The sequence below is a fragment of the Balaenoptera physalus genome (assembly GCF_965194825.1).
Source record: "Balaenoptera physalus genome assembly, chromosome: 15".
In the NCBI taxonomy this organism is placed as follows: Eukaryota; Metazoa; Chordata; class Mammalia; order Artiodactyla; family Balaenopteridae; genus Balaenoptera; species Balaenoptera physalus.
In genome coordinates, this window is record NC_138894.1 from 49,041,109 (window position 1) to 49,054,006 (window position 12,898).

The 12,898-nt window shown below is 34.6% G+C and overlaps 1 protein-coding gene across 3 annotated transcripts in view; it reads right to left on the bottom strand.

Annotated features, from left to right (window-relative positions):
• VRK2 (VRK serine/threonine kinase 2) overlaps nt 1-12,898 on the bottom strand; it is an 89,622-nt gene that overhangs the window by 9,126 nt on the left and 67,598 nt on the right. For 2 of the 3 annotated variants that reach the window (XM_082426284.1, XM_082426285.1), the window contains exons 9-11: nt 9,772-9,892; nt 7,314-7,381; nt 3,396-3,562 (exon numbers count right to left, since the gene is read on the bottom strand). In XM_082426284.1, coding sequence (XP_082282410.1) covers nt 3,396-3,562; nt 7,314-7,381; nt 9,772-9,892 — 356 coding nt within the window. The remainder of the gene's footprint in view (nt 1-3,395; nt 3,563-7,313; nt 7,382-9,771; nt 9,893-12,898) is intronic. The other variant, XM_082426286.1, reaches the window with a different exon arrangement.

Consider the following 12,898-nt stretch of genomic DNA (forward strand, 5'->3'; position numbering starts at 1 on the left):
AGACTGTTGTACAAAATAAGGAATACTTTTGGACTCCTAAAATTCAATAAGCAAAAATGTGCTTATAATTAAGAATTTATATTCTTTTTCTCATACAGAAAAGAAATATGAAGACAACTTTAACAGAATTATTTTGAGAATTAAAGCTCAAGTAAGAATTCTGTAAGCTTTTAAGTTCAATACAAAGATTACTACTACCAGTAATAATCTATTCACCCCTGGATTTGCTATACGAACCTCAGATTCAGGGTGAATGAAGAAACAAACTTTTTCTTGTCTGAAATGTAGGATAGCTTGAACATTTCAACTATGACCTACAACTAGTCCTCTGCCTTAGTAAAGTGGTCGGGAAGGGTGAGTGGCTCACTTGTGCTCAGGTGTCTATAAAATTACAAAATGGATTCACGCATCAGAATAAGGAGGGGGATATTGGTAAACTGATAAAAGGATCCACTACTGGCTCTTGAGGAAATGGCTTATTCAAGGGTTGAATTGAGGCCTCCAGTAATGCTGGTTTCTAGCTTGGCTTTAGCATTCTCATCCAGGAATCCTGGAGCTTTAGCTCACCTCAATAAGCATTCTTACTGAATTGTTTCCTTCAGTGAATTTTGGACATTACATCCCAATGGATGGCATAAATAGACTGAGGTAGCCCTGATGATAAGATTCTTCTAATATGACAATGCCAGAGCCTTCAGAACTACTAGAGAGTAGTATCAGCTGTACGTAGTATCATTTTGATTAAGGCAAATATCCCAAAAGATTTGCTTTTCAGGAAAAAATATCAACGTCTGTACTACTTTGACGAAAGTTCATTTCCAATTTAACTCCAGTAACAGTATTTGAGGACTTCAAGAAGAAGGTTCAGTTTATAGGGAACAGTTTACGATGCCTAGTAAAACCCAGTATTGGATAAATCCCTCTGGTTTTTTTTTTTGCAAAAAGATGCTGTAAGTTTGCTGAAATTCTTACGGTGATGTGCTATTTTATAATACCTAACCAAAACATATTTTTGTTATAACTACTAAATTTAAAAGGCACAAACCACTCATACTGAGGGAAATAACACTTAAAAAATTAAACATTCATAACTTTCCTTTGAATACTGAATCACAGAAACATTTTATTTATCTATCTATATATGTTTCCTGGTCCACTGACTTCTTTTTAAGTATCTTTGTCCAAAAAGTACAAGTCCAGAGTTCATTATTTATTTTGTTAAATAATTAGATCCATGTATAGAGTAACAAGAAATGTCTTTAGCTACTAATGAGGGGATTCTGTCTAAAAAGAGAGAAATTTGGGGCCATGTGATTGATATTCATTCTGGACTTAAAAATGATTTTCGTTATGGAAGCAATCAACTGTGGAAACTATCCTTGATCATTTAGGAAAACTGAGTTCAGGACAGTTTACATTATCATACTGTGCTTTTGATCATTTTCAAGTTTGGTTTTTGCAGCATTTCAAAATCTGTCAACTTAATTTAAAAATAAAAAGAAATTTAAGGTGTGGTCACATATGGTGAACCTATATTTTATGATTATCAAATATATTAGTGTACTCAAAATACTACAGAAATAAAGTCATTATTCAGTAAATATTGATCTGCTATGAAATATATCCCTGATTGATCTTAATGTCTATATACTGAGGCTGATCATATTATTAACAGAAATTAGCTAGAGTCTTAAGAATGCATATTATTCTTAGTGTTTTCTTTTTACTCATAATCAAAGTGCTCTAATCAAAAGGGAAGAATAAAATATTTTTGATTGAGGCTCACTGGAAAAAAATGTTTTATGTTCTATCTCTGCATATAAAAATGGTTTCACAACAAACATCCTTTGAATTTGATGAAACTGAAAATTCTGGTGGGTAATAATTAGAATTTTATATCAGAGGATATAGCTATCAGTTTTTTAAATGGCTTCTTTTATATTTCAATTAAGTTTATGAAACTGAAAAACTACAAAAAAGGAAAAAAATCTACTTAAATTAGTGTAGATTAAGTGCTGGCTATTATTGCAAGGGAAATACTATGTCAAGGAAATGGCTCTTTGTTTTGTTGCAAAAGTGGTAAAAACACAAAAGTCAATAAAACTGTTAAAATAAGTCTCAGTAATTACCAAGATCAAAATCCAGTGGCTTTTTATTAAACATGAACTTTTGTTCTGCCTTCCGCAATACGTAAATAGTGCTGACAATTGGTTTGTGAGGCACTTGCTACAATAAAATGTAATTGTATCATGAGAGAAAGGTGACAATCAGGAGATCATGAAAAAATTACATATTCTCACTGGTAGTTAATTAGCCATGCAAAACCTCCTCAAACAGATATTCTCTTCTATTAGGAATGATTACTATGCAGGCCTACAGATGTCAATACCACAGTCATTCAAATACTTCTTTCCCTACTAATTGAAGGTTGTAAAGCTCTGGTGCCAAGGTTTTGCTTCCAAAGAGCTAATTTATGACTAGAAGGATATTTTATGTCTTCAGTTGCAGCAGCTACAAAATTCAGCAAATCAGAACCATCTGTGCACTGATACTTGACTCACCATTCATCTAGCAGCCTATCAGTCACATTAGGTTGCATCCTGCATTCTTGGCTCATGAATACTTGTGATGATCCAAAGTTCACAAGAAATATTAAAAATGAATGACATCCTGACCCTACCTTAATGTACATGCATCAGGAAACAAAGCCCTCCCTTTTTTTTTTTTTTTTTTTTTGCACATGGGCAGTGTCAAGGCAGGATTAGACATTTAGTTGCCCGTTCAGTAATGTTGCTGATAGCAGTCTCAGGCTTCTCCCACCTTCTTAAAAAATGTTTCAAGTTCTAATTCTTTTGTGTTGTTTCCAGTTCTAATTTTTTTTTTTTAATGTTGCTGTGAGGGAGTCAGTTGGAAGATAAAGTGGAAGGTGTAACTTTAAAAAATAACTTTTTGCAAAAAAGAATTGTTTCTATAGATTGAAATATCAGCACATACAAATATTCTGGTAAAATTTAAGAATATTATTACCACCACCAAATTATGGCCAAGGGTAAGCAAAAACAGAGGGATGACTAAAGAAAATCTGAAAAAAAGCAGCAAAAAAAGGTTTCCATGAATAAAGCCTTTAATATCTTACCCTAGTCCTATCTCTATGACATCAGTGACTGCTTTATTTCTTTAATAATACACAACAGGCCACAGATCCTACTATTTTTCTCTTAAAGACAACAAGTCAAAGGAACCTTCAATAAAATTTCTCGGAGCTCATGGGATATAAGAATTAGATATAAGTAAGAAACAGGACTGTCAGACTCATTTTGACACCTAAAACAACTTCATTTGGTACATAAGCTTCACAGAAGGTCATCACTGGATTCCAGGGACTGTTAACTTACCTTTTGATTATTTGGAGTACGCACATTTAAGCTCTCTCCTTCAGGGGAAAATTCCAGTGGTCCTAAAGGTATTCCACTTGGGTTCAGAATTTTCTTGAGCATTTGATAGTCTGGCTTTTCATCATATGCTAAATTATGAGCACATACCAAATACTGGGCTATTTCGCCTGTGAAGTATTAAATTTTTTTAATATGTCATTCATAATTGGAAAAAAATTTCAAAACTGCAATATTCTCAAAATCTCTGTTGTTTTTCTCTTACACAAGCAAGTGCATGCACACACATACACCCCCCTCGAAGAAACTAAGAATGAGCAGTTCAACAGGAAAGTACTCTTTTAAATGATATCCAAAAATGACTGAAATCTAGTGACCTACAGATTGGACAAGATGGGAGAAACTAGTGGTTTTTTTTTTTTTTAAACATATCTTTGTTGATATGTTTACAATTCACTCATCAAAAGAAGCAAATTTTTAAAATTATAGTTAGTGATTTTGATTTATAGGGTGCAACTACTAAGAACTACATGAATAATATAACAGACCAGCCATGCTTCACACTTTCTGAAATTTTAAAAATTCAGTTTAAGTTTTTTGAAGTTCTAAAAATTCAGTTAAAAATACTATAAACGTCCTTACTTTAAAGGAAAAAATCATTGCAAATTGTAATTAAGGCTTTGATTTTGAGACTACAACAGTTCATTTAGAAGTGACCTTGAATTCTACAGTTTTAGCCGTGACTGACTTTAGAATCTGCCGAACCTCGCTCAAGTCCTGCATACCTAGCTAGCCCAGTGCAATCATGGCATAGCCTTTCTGATTTAGAGCACAAGGGTGAGAAGTTGCCACCTTTTATTTTTTCTCTTCCCTAGAATGGTATAGTGACCTCCCCACAAAAAAAGTTACGAACTACAAACTTTTAAATACAGTACAAGTAGAATCAGTAACCAAAAATTAGAAATATAGCCACTTTACAACAAATGTAGTTTGCATTTTTGTTTCAGGTGGAGGTTCAATCTGAGAAATAAGTGATAATACCATACACTCTTTAAAAACTGGCATGTTTTCATTTGTTTACAGAGATGTTTATACTCCATAAACTAGTTTTTCAAGCCTTTCCTCTTCAAAAACTTACTACTGACCCAGACACAAGTACCTCTTATTTTCTCACTAAGTTGTTCATATCCTATGGTGGGGAAATTGGGGAAGCTTCGTGGCTTGGCAGAACTGGCTTCCTAAATCTTCGCTCCCTTCCAGGCCTACCTCCTTTCAAGTGGGGAACTGCAGAGACACTGGGTTTCACTCCCTACAGGGAAAAATTCCAAAAGGAATAGTCATCATCTCTCCCCCGCAAGGAAAGTCAGAGAGTGACCATTTTACACTGTATTGTCCACAACTATTTTCCAGGAACATAAGGCTATTGCGGCTAAAATGAAAACTCCTGGCTCCAGAGTTTTTTTGGTTTTTTTGGATACTGTGGCAATTCTGCAACCTCCTTTTTTCCTCTCTAATGTATAAGATGTCAAATTCTGTTATCTAGCACTCGCTCGACCAGATCTCTGTAACTAGGAAGTGCTGCAGCTTCATCACATTTATAACTCATGTTTCCAGAAGCCCTTTTTGGGGGCGTCCAATTCTTGAAGAGATGATCCAAAAGAAAAAAGATTAAATTACATCCACTACCATTTTAATATGAATATCCTGTTGTTCTTTGTTCCTTTCAAGATTGGTAAGCCCAGTTTGGTATATATTACAATTCTATTAACCAGAATATCCCAAATGAAGAAGAGAGCTGAAATATTTTGGGGACACTTTTCACAAATCACTGTTAGAAGACAATGGAAGACTCCTGGCACTCCACCAGCTGATAGCAGCTGTGCTGCAAAGCCTTCATGGGTCTGGGGTTTGAAAAAATAAGGTACCAGTGAGGTAGGAGAGGGAGAAAAAGAAAAGAGCCACCTCTGTTATGAATATATTATGATAAACCTGACGCTTAGATGACTGTGATGTAGTACTGGTTTAAATGTTAGCCTTTCAAGATCTGGATTTATTATATTAAGTACACCTTTTAATTTACTAGCATATTTCCAGAGTTATAAAACAAATGCTTTGAGTAGTATGAAATTATGATATTCTTGAATCATCTGCTTTTTAAGCTAGTGAAATATTAAGTATCATTACTATCATTTCAAGAGATAGAAACTTCTGAAACCATTATTGATATTATTACACTGAATTGGACGTGCATGTTGCAAACTTCTCAGCTGTTTTATTTCATAAAATGTCTTAGTAATAAACCTTTTGTAAATCGGATTAATTCTCATGCTAGCAATACCCACTCTCCTAAGCATAACCAACTAACTTAAGAGACCTTCAGTTAATAATAAAGTTTCAACGTTTTGTGCTTTAGAAATAGAAATCTGCATTTTATAAAATAATAGTACAGACCCAAACAAATGGTTTGTACTGAAAAAGAGGAGCCTGGCACTCCTCCCACCATTTCTCGTACCACTCAAATATTATATTTAGCAATAGCAGTGCCCCAGAATATACACTGGCCCATAAGCATTTATTGTGTACGATCCAGGGCACATGGGCTTTCTTTCCTAATCCTAAACTGAACAGTTAGTTACCTTTTGTGCGTGAGAGACAAGAAAAGAGATACACAATTTAAAAAAATTTTTAACATCTCCTCATCTCTCTTTTTGCTGTCCTGTTGAGTAAAATGAAAGCTGTGTGACTTGGTAAAAATGCCAATAAGAATATTAGCCAAAAAGGAATACTGGCATATTGACTGAGTTACTCAGTGCAGTTACATAAACGAAAAGTTTTCATCTTTCAACCCATCCCCCCAAATGAGAATACTACTCTCCCGTTTGCCTCCCTCCATCAAAAGGAAAGGGACAACAGAGAGTGGGAAGCAGAGACTCATATTGGGCAGACTTGTGGGATTTGGGAAATGGAGGTGGGAAAACAGAACTGGTCTGTTCATTTCCTAAGGAAATGAAAATTTTGGTTTCTGGTCATAGAAGGGCTGTAAGTATCCGTTTAAGATGATTTAACTCTACTTTTAAACTCTCATGTGGAAACCGATACTACTTGACCTTATCTAGACACTCAGCGTACATATTTACTTTCATAAGTCAGCTAAAAGCTAACTTTGAAGTTGCCCGGTAGAAACAGAGATCAAGATTCATTCACTCTGCTTAATCGTCTCGGAGAGAAAGCAAGCCGGACAGCAGAAGCAGGCTCTGCTCTGTGAGGCAGTCTCACTCGGTGGTTAACTCGGTGCTGAACAATGTGCCATGCGGCACTTGGGTAATGCTGAATTGCCTTACTATTTTTACTGATAGCACTACCAATTAAAGAATTCCGAAGTGGTCTATACTAACATGAAAGAGAAACCTGTTTAATGAAATATACTCTGAATCCCAAGGTCATATGCCTTGCCAATCCAAAATTTTTTTTCTGGCTGTTGAGTCAGACTATAACCCAAGTCTAAACAGCATTCAAGTGTTTAATGGTTTGGTTTTTTAAATTATTAATTGAAAGTAGTCTTTCCTTAGATCAACTTTCTCTTCTTTCAGCAACACACATAGGAACAAAAACAGGAAGTCCACTCTAGAAATACCAGATACAGTTGACCATTAAACCTGTGCATGATTCCCAAAATATACATCTAAAAGAAAGCAATGCCATCAGCAGAGCCCAGAACGCTGCCTGCACATGTTCTTGCAGCATTCTTGTGTCCTAATGAAAAGAGGATCTAAACATTCTCTTCTCTAGCAACCTATCTGTAACCCTGGAGAGTTTCTTCCCACCACTATGGGAATGGGACTGGGTGCAGCAAAAGCTACAAAACAAGAGTGACAAATGTGGTGAGCTGTGAATCATATAGGAGAAGACAGAAGTTATCACCTGACTTACGGCAACTGCTTCCGGAAGGAGCCCATTTAAGCACCGACTCAGGCAGCTCATCCAACAGACTAAAACAAAACAGAGTAACGCACAGTGAATTTGTTTGCAATCCTGTGATTTATTGTTTTGATTAGAAAACAAAACTCTACAGGTCACCAGTAATGTGACTTTCCATACTTTTTTTTTTCACCCACCTGTAATGGGTAAGAGGGTAAGTGGATGGGGGAGATCCCTCAAATCTCACTGATCGATTTTATATCAATCACCTAGAAACTAAATGTAGAACTACAGTATAAATGCTTTAATACAAGGTCTGTACGTGTAGAAATGTAGAAGTAGGGATACATGATTTTTTTAAAAAAAACCTCAAGAAAAAAATACATAGAAAAATTTTATCTGGATTTTCAGGATTATTTTTCCTCAGGTACTCAGCATGGGGGAGGGGCAAATTATTTAATATTTTATGTATATTGTTCTCAATTGGGCAGTTGCTTTATGCTATGCCATGATTAAACCGGTTAACAAGAAATATCCAGAAAACAAAACAAAAAACCCATTATTCTAACACTTTCCAGTGTTTTAGATTGAACAAGTACAAATCTCTTAAGTTGCTTCAGCCACAAATATATAAACATTCAACTAAAATTACTGATAGGAATGTTTGATTCACAAACTCAGGCACAGGCAGAATTGTAACAATAAATGCACTGATCTAATATTACCCTATGTTAGGAAAATAAAGGGCATATGGGAGATACAGTATTATGGTTAAATATACAAGCCTGCCCTTATGGGGAAATTCAGCGTTATGCCTTCTCAGCAAGTTGAATAAATTATGATTATGTACTATATAAAAAGTTTGAACATGTCTTATATATATATAAGATATATATATGTACGTATCTTAATTATATATATATATATATGTCTTAATTATAAACTTCATAATACAATATTAGCTTTATTGGTCAATAGGTTTATATTAGTAATCAGGTCAAAATGAATATATTAACATATGCAAGGGGCCCCAAAATACAAATGGAGATTATGTTTATTAGCATTATATTTTATTATTTATGTAATACCCTATTATATTCAAATATATACATGTAGGTATATTCATTAGAGATATATACAATGAAGGCATCTATATATGCATACTGATAAAAGACTAAAATAATATTAGTAAGTCTTATTAAAAGAAAAACACATATAGGATCATTGGAATTAAAATGCTAGTCCTTTAAATAAAGTATTTTATTCAAGTTAGGTAAACTGAGGTGGAAAATTGGAAACCAAGACTTTATATATGCCCATTACTATCCTTTGACTTGACCCATATACTGAAAAATGTTAGTTACCTGAGGGTTATATGGACACATCAATCACTGCAATAAGGAACTGATTAGATAGTTCTAATACTGACATGTGAATGTGTTAGTTTTGGGAAAGGGACTAGGATGATCAAGATTCCAAGTGGAGAAATATTTCATACAATATATGTCAGTATTCACAAATGTAATCTGTATTATTCTGTATCTGCAGGCTGGCTTTCCTCTCTATTAAGAACTGATGCCACACTGAATTAGAAAGACCGATGTCTATGGATCAGCTAGCTGCCCCTTTTGTAAACTTCTGTTGTGACTTGCCCTGTTAAAATACAGCTGCTTTTTCCAGTTGTGATATTATATCTGTGGATAACTACTGTTGAGAATATCTTGGTGCATAGTGAAAAACGGGCTATGCTGTGCTACCTGCAATTGACTTTTTGTTAGGCCTGATCAGTGAGAAAAACAGTAAAATAGTAACCCACTCTATACTCAGTCTAACCTAATTCTCATCCTAATAGAGTTTAGGTGATAAAAATTGAATGTGGAATATTAAAATGTTTATGTGGCTGCAAAATGATCTCTTACATAAACACCTCATATACAAATTTTGTTTGTTTCTTCCTTAAGAAACAAAACATACACTCCCCCCAATAACAGGATTAAAAACAACGTATGTTGCTCTCACTTGAAAAATATAAGCCCTGTTTGTCCCATTTCACTTTGTTGCTTTGCACAGTTAATATCAATCGCACCAAGCTCACACTAACTCCATATACTTGTACAATGCTAATCTGAAAATACTCTTCCTTGAAAATACCACCACCTAGAACCTAAGCTTTGGAAAACACCGTGTGAAGGAACAAATATTTCACTTTTTATTTTGTATTACAACTCTCATACATATGGTCTCATAGGTGTTAGCTTAATGGATCTTATGTCTGTACGCTGTTTGGGTTTTTTAAAATATTTTTCAAATTTAAGAAATTTGCTTTGGCTATCCTATTGAATGAATAGGTTGAATGAATGAATAGGTTGAATGGCAGTCTTCTCTGAGATATGAGATACTCGCTTTGATGTATCCCTTCAGACCTGGCGCTGTACATAACGGAATACTTGAAAATCTGTACTTTGTTTTAGCAGCCTGGACAGCCACAGGGTCCTCCAGGTTCTGTTCCCAGGGCAGTCTCCCACATAACCACCGCAGCAGGCAGTAACCGAGGATTTCAAGGTCACCGCGTCTGGACAGGGCTATAGGAAGAAGCATGAAGAGAGAAAGATGAGGGATAAGTCATTTTTGAGCAATAGAGAAATCACGGAATGAACTACCACTGATGAAATATGAAAAAGCCAAACGAGCGATGTGTTTTGTTTGTTCAGCTGGAGTAAAGCTTAAACGCCCGGGCGTTTGGCCCCGGCCCACAGAAAGGCAGTGACTTCTTGCTGTTGAAAGTAAGGGTCAGTTTCCTCACCTCCTCCGACTTCATCCTTCCTTAGTCTGGCCTGTCACATGAACTTGATCTCCATGGCCTCTGACATGATCCAGACAACCCAAACCTGGCACCAACACTTTCTCAAAGAGCCAAGCAGTAAAACAAAGGAATAAATGTCTGCGGCTAAATTGCTAACATATGTTCCAGGAAGTCCATGGGGTCTGCACTGGTCATGCAGAGACCCTTCAAGTGCAGACTAAACACTGATGGCCTTTCCTGTTCCACTCATACTAGCAGCACTGGAAATCGGAAGAATATGACAAAACTGCCATCTAGTGTACAGTATTAAAAAACAGGTCTTTCTTAAGATTTTTCAATTAAATGAAAGTACAGGATAAATACGCCTGCTGTTTTGGGTACACGGATCTAAAATTTTACAAATATTATTTTAGATATAAGCAGTGCTAAAGCGAACTTCTGATCGAATCTCCTGAATAAAAAATATCAAGGTAAAGAAACAGTGTGCATGAGGGGTGGGGTGCAGGTGGTGGGAAGTAAATTTTAAAGCCAGAGAGAGGTTTCCATAATTTAATATAAGATGGCTTTTCATAAAAAAAATGCAGTAAAAGAACATTTTGAGGCCACTGTAAATATCATTTATATAAAACTACAGACTAGTGCCATAGACTAATTTCATGATAATTTTCTGTATTTTTTTTTAAAGTAACTGATTTCAAAAGAAGGACAAAAAAAATCTAAGAAACATGTCAAATATAACAAATATTACTGAAATAATGATTAAAACATTAACAGAATGCCACAAAGTAAACTCATTTTTATAACCATTCCAAATTGTAAAACAATAGGCTGGCTTACATTTCTACCATTACTTGAATGTTCATCTGTGTAGGGATGCAAAATCTCCTAAGTGCAATACATGGCTGTTAAACCTGCTGTAAACAGGTATCCTGGTTTTATTATCTTTCATTACATACATTCTGAAAAGCCACTCAGTAAACTTAGTTTAGTTTAAAAAGTCATCTACAAAGAACAATGCTGCTAGCACGTCATGACTACTTTCGGTCACCATACACAAGTTACTATAAAAGCAGAAGACAAGATTAGCTCTTACACATACTCCATCTTAACTGCTATTAGAGTACTGGATTATTAAAGGCCCTTCAGTCAAGCAGAATGCGACAGTCCCATGGGTACTGTTTACTTTCTGCACAAGCTTCAACAATGTACTAATGCAAGACTTGGCTCCCCTATTAAAATAAAAACACAATCTCTACCACACTGTTTTGTAGTGATTTCTTCAGTAATAAATCTCCCATTAATAATGGAATGGTTCCATTTGTACAGATGTGTTCACGAATCCCTTTTCCATTGTGGCAATTCCTGATGACCACCACTTAAAAAAATTCACATGCTCTAATTTTCGAAAAATTATATTCTGGCACCTGTTTGGACGACATAGGCTACACACAAGAGGCCCTTTGAGGAAAAACAATCAGAATTAAAATAGAATGAACCTTCCCAGCCACTTCCCCCAACCCCCCAACTGAGGGATTAATTGATATGAAGCTGTAAGTAATGACAAGTCATTTAGATTTCTGAAGCCAATCTTTCATAAACTGGTCTTCATTTGAAATAGCCCTTCGAGAGTTAACTTACTTCACTATTATAGTTCAGTTTTACCTAATTAAAATGCAGCATCACATTTTTCAAACTTTTATTTTCTTTTACTGCATATATACATTAATAATTATTGTTAGGTAAATGTTTTACCACTCACTGTTTCCAATAAGTTCTGTAGACATACACGTAATGTTAAGAAAAAAAAAATTCTATAGTCACTCTTTCCCACCATTAAACAGAGAGATGAAAGGATTAAAAATGTTTCCAAGTACACACCTTTCCCTGAAATTCCCTCTCAGGGAAACAAACTGCAAAGTGTGATGTGTTTTTGAGAAGTTAAACTCCAAGACTGTACCAGCGATTATGTCTTCTCTCCATCTACTACATAGAGAAGAGTAATTTTAACACCAGTTAAATTAACTAAAATATTTTGGATGACAATATTAGCATCTATGAGTGGGTATGTAATTAACACAATGAACTGATCATGTATCTTTAAGTTTAAATAAAGTACATCATCAAAATATAGATGATACGATAATGATAACTGTTGAATCTAGGAATTGAATATCTGGATATTTACTATATTATTCTACTATTTCCTGTATATTTGAAAACAATTAAATAAAATGCGGAAAATTTTAAAAAAAGAATTGATCAAAGTTGAGGAAGACTACTAATTAACATCTAACAATGAAAATATTTTTTAATTTGAAAGTTGAAACATATTATGGATTATTTTGTTTTTGTATAATTTGTATTTCTGTATAATTTATTGTAATACATAAGGTTTTTCAGTTGCATTTGATAATTAATATAATCATTAGCAGCATATTTTCATATAGAAAGTCACACTTTTACTTATGGTACTTCTTAGAAATATAGGAAGATTTAGTTATCAATATTCTCTTGTCACTTTCTAAATATAATTTAGCATCTAATTTTTATTTCGCTTATTAATATGGAGCAATGTAAATGAATCTTTTCACTGAAAGCCTGTGGTGTTCTCAGTTGCTCAACATTTCTAAATGATAAAGTATTGCCAAGACTAACCAAAAAAAAAAAAAAAAAGGCACAGGTGGGGTGGGACTTGAATTCAATTTCACTAGAAAGCAGATTCCAGAAACAGCTGACACTAGAATACATAATTAAAATTAAAACGATCAATGTGATTTATGAAGCT